Raw genomic sequence first — 14,500 nt, 5'->3', positions numbered from 1 at the left:
TCAGATTGCAATTAAAATAAAAATTAAGGAATGGAAATCATGTTGGAAAATATATTGTACAAAATCATTCTATTAGAAATCTCTGGATAAGTATAGACTGAACTCATTAAGTTAAGAAGTTGTTTTCCTCTCTCCCCCCCCCCCCCGATTTTAATAGATGAACGACTATCGTAAGGATTAAAAATGAACACAATGTTAGAGGGTTTTTATTAAGTTGGGTATCACGCATGTGGGTGAAGGAAGTCACACGGGCATTTGGGTATAAGGGGAGGTTGCTTGCAGGGTTCGATGTAGGGAATTTGCAGAATATATTCATGTTATGTACAATAATGAAGGTGTATGGCAATGAACATGTAATGTGAATTAGTTGAAAATAATAAAAATTAAAAAGTCACATTTTACAAAGGGGTTGCAATTGAATCTAGTCGTTCAGAGAGCTGAACCAAATATAGGTCACACAAGCACTTAACAGAATATCTTGATTTTCCATACTGATCCAGATGGACCACACCACCTTTCGAACAATGGTAAAGAACCTAAAACAGGAGGCACTGATTTATCTGCAGATTTGGCATTGCCAGATACCAAATTCCTTATATTCTTTGTGCCTATGTGGGTCATTCCCCACTCAACCACGTATGAAGTTATTGAGAAGTTTCCACAGGCGTAACCAGGATTTTTGCCAAGGGGGCAGGCAGGCTTGTTAGGGGAAACAGATTTAGGCAGGGCAGCTAACCCCCTGATTGGCTAACACACATCAAAGCTTTTGCGATATCTGTAATTTATTTGGGGGGGGGGTTGCTACTGGAACAGTTTGGTTTAAGATTCAGCATTTTTGAAAAAAAATCACATCAAGGTATTCAAAAACGTTTAGTTTTTCTCATTGTTACTTTTAGCTTTCTTTATTAAAGCTTAGTTTATATTTAGGCAAGCCTAGAAAGAAATTGCTAAGAAAGTGTGGAATACTAAACTGCATGAGTGAGGATATTCCCCGTTTGCCAGGAGGACTGATTTTGTTTTGTTAATCATCCCTCCACCTCCACAACAGCATATCGATTCCGACTTCTGGGTTATTGCAGAACAGCATCGAATGGCAAGCCCAATTCTGTGAACGGCTCGCTCATTGTGAGGTAATTGGGGGAAGCACAAGGGCGCCGTGCACCCCCAAGAAAGCCCAAAGGTCTTTTTGGGCTCTGAAGGGTCCAGAAGTGCAAATCTCCATCTTTTGTGCCCCCGTGTAGCTGAAAATAGCAGGGTGGGGCAAGTTCAAGCCGAAAGTGTCAGCATCCAACACAGCTCCACACCGAGAAGCCTCAAGCTCCATGCATCAAAGTGGTAACTTTTCCAAAGTGTAAAAATCTAATTTTTTTAAAGAATGATTAACTATATTTTAAAACGGGAATAAATTTGGTAAATGTTGGGGTAGTGGTAAAGAGGAGACCCACCCCAGACATTTTTGGGGGGGAAATTATCTGCATGGGAACTAGTAGATAATTAACTAACGGGGCTATCCCTTTGGGAGCAGGACTTCACTGGTGGAACAAGGTGGGGGGGCTGTCCCCCGGTAGGATTAACATTTTTAATGGGGTTGGGGTTATTTTAAATTGTCAAGTTTTACTCGTTTCAAATCCTACAACTCTCAAAACGATTTAGCAGATAGTCATTTAACAACTCCAGGCATGTCTGGATGATGCGGACAATTTGAACCACTTGCGATTATGATTCAGGAGAAACCGCCTTGGCCACACTGATCATCTGTGGGCTACAGAAAGAGGTGAAAGCTGTTTCCTCTCTTCAGCAGACCAGGATGGTGACGCTACACAGAAGAAGCTGCCCTTGAGACAGATAATCGAGGATATTCAAGGACTCTTGCCAATTTTCTTCCTCAATTTCCAATGACTACCAGGGCTGAAGTGTTGCAGATGCCACCTCACCAAAAGACTATGGCTCCCCTCACTCAGAGACTTTTCGCATTCTAAGCACCACTTTGGTTTCTCCCCTGAACGACTGAGTTCTTTGACATTAAGCGAGGGCTGCTCTGACTGAAGTGGAGGCAGTGAGTGGAGCAGGAGAGCAAGTGGGGACAGTGAGCAAGTCAGGTCCGCTGTGCAGGTTTTTGAATGGGCCGAGGGGGTGGGGGTAGGTCAGACTCAGAAGGGGGTAAGGGGTTGCCTGGCCGTGGTTTAGTGCAGAAAAGCAAGAGTGACACTTCCAGGGGCAGCAGGCAGGTCTTTACACTCCCAACAACCTGCCCTGGTAGTTGTGATGCCCCCCCCTGCCCACACACCTCTTGCATCCCTTTTCTCTCTCCCTTTGCTGTGGTTATCATCAGACACAATGACCCCCCCCCCGCCAACCATGCTGAAGTGACTTGCTGCACTGATTATCTCCTGCAGGCTAGGGACAGAGGTGAAAGCTGTTTCCTCTTTTCCGCAGACTAGGATGGTGACGCTACACAGCAGAGGCTGTCCTTGCAGAAGATCATTGCAGATATCCAAGGCCCTCTTGCCAATTTTCCTCCTCAATTTCCAATAATGACTACCAGGGCTGAAGTGTTGCAGATGCCACCCCAACCCAGTCTACTGTGAAAAGCCTGCATCCACTTGGAGCTCAAAGACCCCTCAAAATCTCACTGGCAAAGAGCTACTTTTGGTGGAAGTGGAGAGGACCCAATCCATACAGAGGCCCTAAAACTGCAAAATACTCCGATCTTCCAACAGGCAAAGTGGCCACCCAGGACCTAATGCCTTACATTCTCCATGGCTCCCCTCTCCAATAACCTCCAGAACCTCTCCCAGACACAAGATCCCCGAGCCCCATCTGGGAAGCTCGTGAAGAATGGACAACCTCGTCACTTCACAAACTTTTAACGCTCCTGCTCCAGCTTGGCTGGCCCTTCAAGAATTTCAGACGAAACGCCCTTCATGGTTCCTTGTTCATGTAACCCATCACACCCTCAAACCATCTGCCTGTCCTGTAGTGTTATGGAGACTCCTCTGGCAGGCCCTTTACACTTCTAGGGGCTGTTGTCTTCACACACTCAACAGCCTGCCCTGTTACTCATGTTGCCCCCCATCTTAGCCCTCCCAAGTCTGCTTACTGGGACCCTAAGGCAACTGCCAACATCATGGAACTGGAGATCAAAGTAGGTTCAGAGCAGCCAGAGCCCTTTAAGGGTTGCATCATACTGGGGTGGCTGGCTACTTCACAATATTCTTTAGTCATAGCCATTGAAGAACCGAACGCTTCACCCAGTAAGAGCTGTTATCAATAGAAAATTACTAAATTGAAACTGACCCCTACTCTTATGTGCCTTTAAATTTTGAGATTTACAACTATATTTGCTAAGAACGTGAAGATTGGGGACAAAAGGAACCTTTGGCTTTAACCTGTTTAACGTTGTGTGGTTAAGCTACCATATTTTAAATACTACAGACCCGACTGTTTCTATAGAACACTTGAGTAGCTATAATTTGAGAACCTCAAGTAACCCCAGTCCAAGTTGCCAAAGGCCTTGACATCATTGACTTGCTTTCTTTGGTGAATAGTGCTCACAAAACTATCACCTTAATTGGAGGCTTTCACCACGATGCTTGCCAAGCTTTTACCTACTATTGCCAACCACTATCCATTTCCCAAACACTGTATTCAAACTTATATTAGAACCTATAGTACATTTTAAAGGTCTCTTGTAAATAAGAGACACCACTAATATGTTACTGTCCAGGTCCAATTGGCCTTGTGCTGACCTAATTAGTAAAGCCCAGGTGCTGTTGGTTAGGTTCTTTGTGATAGGGTCTAGACAACACAACCCTTTTAGTTCAACATGCTTGGGTGTTATACTCCTGAATTTTTTAATCCAGTTGTGATATTTCTTTATAATATAACACTCAACACCTTCCCTTCCCCAGTTCCTTTTGAGTTTCCCACCACTCCTGCATTCTTGCACATCCATTTAGTATATTATACTGTTGAATTTATTTTAATCCTGGTTAGCATTTTCACTTGTTTAAAATTATTTTCCAAATACTTGACAGACTTTTCCCACTCCTTATATACTTCATCATCATCTTGTTCTTATTTTACTTGTTAGACTTAAGAACTCTGCATATTCAATAGTTTTCAATTCCCAAACCTTATTGGGGACCTCACTCACACAGCATTTTAGCAGCATACCTAATTTTTTCAGACTCCTGGGTACTTCCACCATTTCACAAAAGGGATGCCTGTTTGGGGGGGGGTGCTTTTAAAAAACCTCATCCCAAATATTTTTTATCATTATTTCCTCAAGTTTCAAAAACTTCTGCTCTCCCTTGCAACCCTGCTTCTATATGTGTTAAAAGTTAATTAGAATGCCTTTGCTTCACATTCTCAATCAGAAGTTTGTGATTGAAAAGCTTGGTTTATTCAAATATATACTGCTCTGGGATGTCAATTCAAAGTTGCTCCATTCTCTTGTACCGTGTTTGTCTTCTACTGCAAGTTAATTTTCGTATTTCCTGGTCTTGAGAGGGCTTCTGTGTCCCTAATCCTTGACAACCACCTACTTTCTACTCTGGCAGTAGCCTTCCAGGATTTTAGGCGTGCTTTCTCCCACCCCCACTAAGGTGTGTCAGGGATTGGGCCTTGAACCTTCTGCATGCAAAGCAAATGCTCTACTATTGAGCTACAGCCCTTAACAGTTTGAGCTGGATTTTTGTTCACATACCCAATGAAGTTCATTTCCCCCTCTTCCTGACTGAAAACCCTTCCCTTTCCCAATCAATTCACTACTATGATATAAACCATTTTCCCCATCGCATTCCTTTTATTGGAATCAATATCCATTATGTTTATGAACTGTTAGGTACAATAAACTTAAAAATTCATGTAAATGAAACCCAGAGTCATATTAATGGGCATAAATAATTTCAGCTGGTCTGCTCTTGAGAACTTGGGTACAACCCTGTAGATTTTACACAACTGGGATTTTTTGGGGAGCCAATAGTAATCTCTATACACGCACTAGAACATGTCTTACTTTGAAAAGCTGTGGATTTAGAACCACCTTAATGTAACTAATTGTACTATCTGAAATTAAATGCTAAAATGGTAGCTGGAGCAGCTAGTAACAGTTCTTTAAACTGAGTGGTAGAGAACAATGCTGTTTTATTACACATTTCATTACATCCCCATGTTAATGTTGGCGGTCTCTTGCTTCTCTTTCCTGGAGAAGCCCAATGTGGCCAACAACAAAAAAAGCTCAGTCAAATCTAAAACTTAGTTAACCAAATATTAAACACTGATTTTGGCTTTTTTATATTTTACAAGAGAAAAAGGTAAATCAAAGCTTAAGTCTTTTGAATCAATTTCCTTCCTATTTATTGCCCAGGCTTTCCCATATGTTTTTCCTGCTTTAAAGTGCGCTTCCATGCCATTTTATTAGCTTTAGGTTGCGGCTTTTTAAAAAACTGTATGACTAGACTTATGAAACATGAAGCAGCTTTCTAAGCACTTTAAAATAATTCATGCTGATATATTAGGTCATATTTCTCTTGGACCAATTATTCCATTCCCTCATTTTCACCAAACTTGTCCTATTTCTACATTCACATTCTACTCATCTTAAAGCCTCATTTCTGCTTATCAAGTTACCCAACAAATCACTTAACTTTTTTTTTTAAGTACTAGGCACCTTTATCTCCCTATTTATCCACAGTATTAAGTCCCATTATAATCTTGTTTCACCCATTTTATAAATCCTACTGCATTTCTCCCGTTACTTTTTTAATCTTCTCAGTTTACAACCTGGCTGTTCATAACCCAAGTTTTCGTTTCTGGTTTGGACTCCCTGGTATTTTTTAACTAAAGACAAAACAAAAAGGTTTCCCGAGGAAAAATAATCACAAGGGGGGGAAGAAACAGCGCTACCTCCTCCCCTCTGTCGATAGCCGCCAGACAGAAGAAAACTAAATATAGATAAGCCTTTTTTTATCAGAGAGGTAGAGAGAGACAAGAAGCACTTCTAATTCCGCTTGCCAAGCTGCCTATTTTGAGCTCACTATAAAGAAAATGTACAAGCAGCCCTGACCCACCCAGCTCCCAAATGGCGACCACGCTTCCCCGGCGCCTATTTCTAGCTCTAGCGCAGCAAAGTCCACCCCACACCCATTACAAAGCCTTAGAATTAGCGTACCCTTACGCTGAGGTTCGCCTATTTATACAGCTCGCATATTTTTGGCTCCGCCCCCCCCGCTCGTTCATTGGTTTAGCTGCGACCACACCTATTAAGCACAAACAACCTTGCGCTTCCCTCTCCGAAGTAACGGTCTGGCTCCGCCCTATTTAGATAAGGGGGCGGGGGCAGCTGCAACAGCCTCGTTCCCGGCCATCGGTCAGTACGAATGATTTGCGCATGCGTAGTGCGGGAGACAGGCGACCTCTAGCGGTGACCTTGAAAGAGAACGCCAGAGAGAGCCGGAAGCGGAAGTAGAAAAAGGCCGGACTGCGGAGCCCTTGAGAGAGAGCAGCTGCAGCAACAGCAACTCGAGAGCCGCTCTTATTATTGTCGCCACCATGCCGAGGGGAAGCAGGAGCAGAACGTCCCGGATGGCGCCCCCTGCCAGGTAAGGGGGCGGGACCAGGAGAGGCGATTTGTGAGGGTGATCTGGGAAGGGTCGGGAGGGGGAGGTGTGTTTGGAGATAATCATGGCAGGAGGGCTGGGAGGGAGCCACGTGACGCCTCCATGGCCTCCTAATTTCGCCCCCAGCACTGCCAACTCAGTGGAGATGAGGAGGGGGAAAGAGATATTAGGGAAGTGCCATAAAACTTGGGATGATGAAGGAAGTGGGGGGGGGGAGAGAGACAAAAGTCCGGGATCAAAACAAAGGCGATGTTGGAGATTGCAGGGGGCAGCAGTATTAAGGGGGGGGCTTTATTATCTCCCTGCCACATGTAGTAATGAGGGGGGGAGTCTACCCTTTATTAATAAAGAGTGAGAGAGAGTTGTAATCTCATGTTAGGAGCAGATGCTGAGGGAAAGGGAAGGGATGGGGGAATCCAAAGTCTCCATGCGGATGTGGCAAGTTCGGGTGAGGATTACAGCAACACATGTGCAGGTAATGAAAGATGAAGAGAGGGATCAGTGGGTTGCCAAGTATAATACAGACCTTACATTTCACTTGTGGAATGGAAGTTGTGTTACGGATCTGTAAATCAGAGCTTATTTCTGGTGTTACACTTGCATCCTGCTTTGTAAATAGGCTGAATGTGACTTAAGGGTCTAAATGAGAGTCCAGTTTATCAAATGCTTAACTTCAGAAACCTCACAGCGTACAGTGCTCCCACCACAACTGAAGGATGCCAAATGATTTGGATGGACTATACTGTGACCTTCTAGAATATTCCACAGGAGGAATATTCTAGAAGACCATGTGCTGTAAAAGCCAGCGCTGCTTTGGTGCTTCTGGGATTGAGTTTCTATTCAGACAGCAAGTTGATGCTAAAGCTGGAAAAGTACTAATTGGCTTACCTTAGGCAAGGGCTGACCTCACTGGGCCTGGTTCTTGCCTAGGGGTAAGGCAGAGGTCTCTGAGGTGTGGCCAGAGAAAGTGAGAGCTGAGGGGGGCAGATCACAAGCAGAAATGGAAGAGGTGGGTAAGAGTGCAGGGGGAAAGGAGTAACAGTTGAAGTTCGTGGAGTGAAATTGGTGGGTCAAGGAGCAGGCAGTTGAGCGAGTAAAAACCTTGGCGTTCTATTGAACAAAAGTTCTGACTAAGAGAGGGATCCACATTGCATTGGTAAAGCACTGCAAATGCGGGACTTCCACAACAGACACGTAAAGCACTTTTAGACCGCTTTTAGCAGTCATTGAGAATTCTGAGAACTGAAGCTTGTTCAGGGTGCTACTAAGAGTACCAGAGTGCTTAAAATGCATAGGGTGGCTGTGACCAGACTTTGGAACTGCAAAAGCAGTGACAGTTGGTTTTGCCTTTCTTATTATTATGTACATCAAATCTGTAAATCTGAGTTTACAAGTTGGCCTTTACTTACCACCAAGACAGGCTGGAATGTGGTTGCTGCTTCCTTCCAAGCAGCTTGGACAAAATTGTAAAGGTGGAAGGCACCACGAGGGTCATCTAGTCCAACCCCAACGTGAATTTCAAACCCATGACCCTGAGATTAAGAGTCTTATGCCGTACTACCCCAGTCAATTATCCCAGCTTTACTGCTATGTTAGGTTTATTAAATGTATACATCGCTTACCACAGAAGTATAAAATACCACATTGTTCCATCAGACAGGTCACTAGACTGGCAGGCAGTCGCCAAAGAGACTACGTTTCAGTTGCAAAATCCAAATGTTGCAAAAACCAGCATCCCATCCCACCTTCAGATTTGGGACAGGTAGAGATGGATGCTGGATTCCCAACTCAGTCCTAGCCAGTGTGGTCAGGGATACAGGGAGATGTAGTCCAGCAACATCTGAAGGGCCGCAGGTCCCCCACTTCTGCTCCAGACTGGCTCTCTACCAGCTCTGACCAAAGATCAGTAGTATCATGTTTCACTCCCTCTGTGTACAAGGCAGGTTTGATAAGAGGCTGTGTCTTCTTCTGTGAATGTTTAGCCAGCTTAAGGACCAATTCAGTTTTGTAATGCTTTGTGTTGACGCCCCGCTTCCAATTTAGCTCTTAGTACGTAATATGTTTAATGCTGCATTCTTTGGTGGAAAGTGAGGGCTATATTCTTTGGGGATAGAGGTGGGCAAGAAGGTTGTGCATGCAAAGATTTAGAAACTTTGGATTCTTGCATCAGGGGCATTTTAGCAACTCTTCTCTGAACAGGAGCACTATCAAACAGGAACTAGCCTGCTTGCAGATACAAGTGTGTGGGCATGAAAGCTTATGTATCAGGTGTGTGTGAACACCACCTACATCAGCCTTGAACCTTTCTCCTCCTCCCCCAGATGTTGCTGAGCTACAACTTCTGTTATCGCCAGTCATTGTCCATGCTTGCTGGGACTGATGGGAGTTGTAGTTCAGCAACATCTGGGGGAGGAGGAGAAAGGTTCAAGGCTGATGTAGGTGGTGTTCACATAAACATAGGTGGTGGGGAAGCATAGCCCCAAGTGTTGGGGCTCACCTTTCTTCAAGGAAAGTATAGGAGGGTATTTTTCTTACCCTGGAAGCATTCACAGGATCAGCGTTCAGGAGAAAGGTACATATGTACTGCTTTCCAAGTCATTGTTCCTGAGCTTTTTTCACATAACAGCTCTGATTTCAGCAAAATGGCTGCATCAGGTGGCTTCAGACCATGCTGTAGGGAGATGTGTTAAAGTTAAACTGAGGCAGCAAATCCCTAGAATCAGCCTCCCCCACCTCCTCTGGAGGGGGGGACCAGGTTGGAGGAAAGACTGGACTTTGGTTTGGAATTGCTATACTTCTTTATTTTTATTTGTATGATTTTCTTTTCGTAATGTATCATGGGACCTTATGCTGAAGGGCTGTTAAGAAGTCAAATAAATAAACACAGGCAGAAAAAATAAGAAATATCCCACACTGGGCCGCTGTAACAAATGTTTGCATCCAGGATTGCTTTTCAATGTGTTTCTTCTCCTGCCTTTGCAGCCGTGCGCCTCCTATGAGGTCTGCTCCACCACCAGCTTCTCATGCCTCTGTTCCAGCCCCTGCCCCTGCCTCTGCAGTGGCTTCTCCTGCCCCCAGGCAGCCTGGCCTAATGGCCCAGATGGCCACCACTGCTGCTGGCGTGGCCGTGGGCTCTGCTGTGGGGCACACTCTTGGACACGCCATGACCGGAGGGTTTGGAGGTGGAAGCTCTGAAGCAGCAAGGCCCGACATCACTTACCAGGTGAGAGAGAAAATGATATATTTTTGTTTATCTGTGCTTTTTATGTGCTTGGAGCAAGACCTTGAGCCGTACAGAATTTTCCTCCTGGCTGATGAAAGCCGCATCAAGTTTTCTGGGCTGATAGGTGACAAGGGCAGAGCTGTGCCTCCTCCCCTCAAGTCAAAGAAGCGGGCTCAGACATGGCTTATGAGTGAGCCTTGCTGGAAGGATGCAACTTAACAAAAGCTTTTCAGGAACAAAATAATGCATGCAACGTGTTCCGTTTGAGCACCTGCCAATCCAGGAGTAGAGCATATTTTTGTATCTGGTATAGTTATGGATTTGCATCAGTTCTGAAAGTCAAGAGACTAGATAACGTGCAGTTGTGTAATGAGGAATCACACCCATTTGAATGATGTTAGTATTTGTGTACAAAGCCTTAAACCTCTTGGGACCCAAGTACTTGAAAGGGTGACTTCACCAGTAAGAACATTGTTACCCGGGAAGAAGACACTGCTTATGGTCTCCCACCAGCAGGAATTGCACAAAGAATCCAAAACAGGGCATTCTTGGTGGTGGCATCCCAACTATGGAACTGCCTCCCAGTGAAGATGAGGCAGTGCCCTGCATTCAGGAAGAAAAACGTAAAGGCTTTCTTATTTATCCAAGATTTGGGACAATAGTTTTTATGAACCTTTTCACACTACTGCTTTTAACTGCTTTCAGCAGTATTTTATAGTGCTAATTTTTTGTGGGTCGTGTTATTACTGTGAGACACCCTGGATTTCCTTTGGGGAGAAAGCATTGGTTATAAATTTGAAATAATGCATAAAATAACCTTGACACCTGACAGAACTGAATGCAGAAATCCAACTAACAAGCCAGCTGGGCATCATGAGAAGGTATCATTTTATAGCACTCCCCTCTCCCTTGGACCTCAGTTGCATTAGCAGCATATAAGTGCCAGTGTGGTGTTTCTGGACTACAACTCACACCATCCCTCATCACTGGCTATGCTATCCAGAAACATCTGAAGGGCCGCAGGTTGTGCACCCCTGGATCAGAGTGTTGGGCTGTCATCTGTGAGACCACAGTTCAAATCCCCACTTGGCCATGGAACCTCGATGATCTTGGGCCAGGCCTACTTCACAGGGTTGTTTGTAAGGGTAAAATGGGGCAGGGGGAGAGAACCATGTACAACAGCTTGAGATCGTTGGGCTTAAGGTGAAAATGTAATCAACAAACAGCTAATTCTGAATGCATAAGGTATAAAAAGTGTTGGCGGTCCTTAGTAACTGGAGGATTTAGCCAACTGACTAGGAAGGAAAATTGTTGGCACGCCTGAAATTTGGAAATTTTGTCCTTCAACAGTTTGGAATGAGGATGCTGCTGTGCCTGTTGATGCCTCCCCTTTCTGCTGGGGAGCCACCATACTCTGGCAACCTGAAAACATTGTTGAAGGCGGGTGGGGTTCTTAGCAAATATAATCTTTTAAAAAACATTTCCCCATCTTAATTGTGCTGCTATTCTTCCTCAGGAGCCTCAGACAGCCCAGCCTGCGATGCAGCAGTCGCAGTTCACGCCTTGCCAGTACGAGATGAAGCAGTTCCTGGAGTGCGCCCAGAACCAGGCCGACTTGAAGCTGTGCGAGGGGTTTAGCGAGGTGCTGAAGCAATGCCGGTTTGCAAATGGTGCGTAGCTCCTTTGGCCTCCCCGGAGGTCTGAGCAAATGTAGGATGCTGCAATTGTTCAGGGCTGAGGGGTCTCAAGCCAGTGTAACACTTTTGAGGAGGTGCTTCTGGTTCTTCCAGACCCTGCCAGGTAAACCTTAAGCCGGTTGAGGGAGAGAGAACAAGGAGCTGCACCAGTCAGTATAGAGCAAATGAGAGAGTAATACAAAACTGACTTGCATAATCGTGTGCTATTTTAGGCCTGGGGGCGGGGAGTCCTTTGTACATGTTTTAGTTAGCTGCTAATATACTTTGCAGTAAAAGTATATACTGCAATTCCTGGCAGAATATATGGCCTCTGAATAGGCGCTGTGATTTCTTTGAACCAAAGTGGGATCCCAGACAGGCTTCATTCTCTCTGTTAATCACACTGAGGCTGTTTTGACACGGGGTTGTATTCAGTGCCACCTCCTCTCCTGCCCTAAGAGTCTGCTAGGGAGGGTTTGGGGGAGACTCACACAGATTATGGGGGATGGTTGTTGCTCCACAGTCTTGGATTAGGTCCTCTTTATTGGGTGCATTGTACCCAGGTGAAATATTGGTGCATAGACTCAACTTTATTTATACCCTGTATCAGCCACAAAGGCAAACAAGACAGTTCCTGCACACTTGCTTAATGGTCTAAAAATCAGAGCACAAAAGGAAAACTGGATGAGGAGGAAAGAAGGAGGGGGTGCCCAGCTCAGCCACCAATTTTTGAAGTTAAAAGGCGGTGCTTATCATGAACCAGCTGTTGTCAAAGTGGTTCAGGGACAGGAAGAGTTCAGTGGAACCAGTTTTTCCAGCAGGGCTGATGAAATGAGACCTGCCTCCCACCTCTCCCTCTGTGGCAGTTTCTCATTAATGGCTGATGCCAGATCAGTTGAAGGAGCTGGTTTTCCAGTTTGTTTGCTTTCAGAGCACCAGACTGAGGTGTGGGGAACAGACACTTCCTATAATCTGAAATGTGTGCCCTCCTGATGTTTTAGGATGTAGCTTCCATTAGCAGTGCATCTGGAAGGTGCTGGGGTAGCGAAGGCTGATCTACAAATAAGGACACACCAGTATTTTGCATTAGATGGGTTCCATCCTGGGCCCCCTTTTCTGATATGCAGGTTCTGTACTGAAATCCATGAACTCTCCTACCTACTTCACCACCCTGCCACAAAATAGAATAATACTGCTCTGAAACTCCATTTCAGCAAGGTGGATTGTGTTTAGGTTCTTGTGGAAAAATCAGAAATGTTATTAGGGGCTTGGGGTGGCTGGGGAGGGGGCAGAAGCAGTCTTTGGAGAACACATTGAGAAGCCAGGGGTCTGCTGGACACAGCAAGACCTCTTCCGAATATTTGGCTTTTATGTGTGTCTTGATAGTAATCAGTTTCCTTTCCTCTCTCTTTTTCTCTTTCAAATAAACAGGTTTAGCCTAAAGAGCTCTGCGAGATGAATCTCATCCCCCTCGTTGAATGACATATCGCTAGTGAAACTCTTTCTTCTTTTAACATCTTAAAAGCTGCTTGGCATTCCTTCATGTGTGGCCACTTGTCCGTCTCCCGAGGAAGGAAATCTGGAGTGCTTTTTACAGCTGGAAGGATGCTTGTAGCAAGAGAGTGTGGGGCATCTGTTGCGTGGGGAGAGATAAGACACACAGAATGCTAGGATTGTGATCGTCCCCTGCTTGCATTTATCAATATGCGCCTCTGAATAAAAGTCAATTTCTCTCTAGAAAACATGTTTTGAAGTGCCTGTTCTGTAGCTCACATCATGGATCTCTGATGAGTACGGCTGAGCTGGGAAACAGAAGATGGTGGGATCGCTGACAGTCTCCATTTTCCCTCTGTATGATGAATGGCATCCTTTCCCCTGTGCTGTTCAGTGTCACGGTAGAATATAAGCATAGCATTGTACAGTTGAAAGGGATCCAAGGGATCATCCAGCCCAGCCCTCTGCAATACAGGAAGCAGAGTATTCCTGGGTGGGAATCCAAATTCTGCAGCTCAAAACAAATTGATGAAAGAAAGTCATGCCAATCCGCTGCAGCTGAGTGTCTTGATGCCAGCACTGTGCCAAGTGGTGGAGAACATGTCTCAGAGGAGTGGTGAAAAGGGGCTTGACCAAAAGCTGCTCTGCATGGAGTATAAGAACTGCAACAGGGTGTCTTCTCCAGGAGGGGGAGCTTCCTGCCTGGTTTATATACAGCCCAGATCTCTCAGTCATGCTTGGAGGAGGAGTTTACTCCAGAATCTGTAGAGATGAGAGAGGAGTTAAACATTGGTGTGGGGGAGCCAAATATGTAGCCCCTTTCTGCACACTCTCCCTCTATGTGTGCAGAGGCCTTATTTGAAGATGGAAGCAAGTGCAAATTAAAGTGGGCATCCTTCCAAAAAGGAACAGCAGGCTATGAAAATGAAATAAATCTCTGCCTGTGAGCCAAGGTAGGGCCTGTTCTCTGGGCTGCAGCCAGGGTTATGTAACTGCCATGAATGGCTGTTTGCAGGCTGCAATGGTAATACATGGTTGGCTGAGCACAGTGCAGTTTTAAAAGGGGGTTGGAGAAGCAGGTGGGGCAACAGGCCATTCTGCCCAGCAGTGTTCAGGGCTAGCCATGAGCTACCTTACAACGCGATACCAGCTGCCCGGGCACAACCCCTCTGTACATGCTTGTCATTCATGAGCCTCCTTAATAGGCAAATTCCACATGGCTATTTCCGGTCATTGTTTCAGGGAGTGAGCACTACAGAAATAGATACAGCCATATTGTTCCTGCAAGGCTGCCTTGACACCAGTGGCTACACCATGTAGAATATGATGCAACTAAAAGACTTGTGGTTCCCAATCTTTCAAGCCACTGCCCCTTTGCCTTCCATAAACTCACCCCAAGTGTCCCCTACCCTATAAAAAGCATGATTTAGAATAGCTGTTTGCATAACCCGCCAAAGCAGATAACGATAAAATTCAAAACAGCA

At 45.1% G+C, this 14,500-nt stretch overlaps 1 protein-coding gene across 1 annotated transcript; it reads left to right on the top strand.

The window, feature by feature from the left end:
- Positions 1-6,450: 6,450 nt before the first annotated feature.
- CHCHD2 (coiled-coil-helix-coiled-coil-helix domain containing 2) lies at positions 6,451-13,264 on the top strand. Its single transcript, XM_053367125.1, has 4 exons — positions 6,451-6,605; positions 9,606-9,846; positions 11,363-11,516; positions 12,954-13,264. The coding sequence occupies exons 1-4, from the start codon at positions 6,556-6,558 to the stop codon at positions 12,962-12,964; spliced, it is 456 nt and encodes a 151-aa protein (XP_053223100.1). The 5' UTR covers positions 6,451-6,555; the 3' UTR covers positions 12,965-13,264.
- Positions 13,265-14,500: the final 1,236 nt, after the last annotated feature.

The sequence above is a fragment of the Podarcis raffonei genome, chromosome 15 (assembly GCF_027172205.1).
Source record: "Podarcis raffonei isolate rPodRaf1 chromosome 15, rPodRaf1.pri, whole genome shotgun sequence".
In the NCBI taxonomy this organism is placed as follows: domain Eukaryota; kingdom Metazoa; phylum Chordata; class Lepidosauria; order Squamata; family Lacertidae; genus Podarcis; species Podarcis raffonei.
The sequence above is the reverse complement of the archived record's forward strand: the minus strand, read 5'-3'. Positions and strand labels throughout refer to the sequence as shown.

Excerpts from the sequence above, each read along its gene's own strand:
- CHCHD2 (XM_053367125.1), top strand. The coding sequence starts at position 6,556 with ATGCCGAGGGGAAGCAGGAGCAGAACGTCCCGGATGGCGCCCCCTGCC. Across the intron at positions 6,606-9,605 it reads CGGATGGCGCCCCCTGCCAG|CCGTGCGCCTCCTATGAGGT; the intron begins GTAAGGGGGCGG and ends CTGCCTTTGCAG. Across the intron at positions 9,847-11,362 it reads GGCCCGACATCACTTACCAG|GAGCCTCAGACAGCCCAGCC; the intron begins GTGAGAGAGAAA and ends ATTCTTCCTCAG.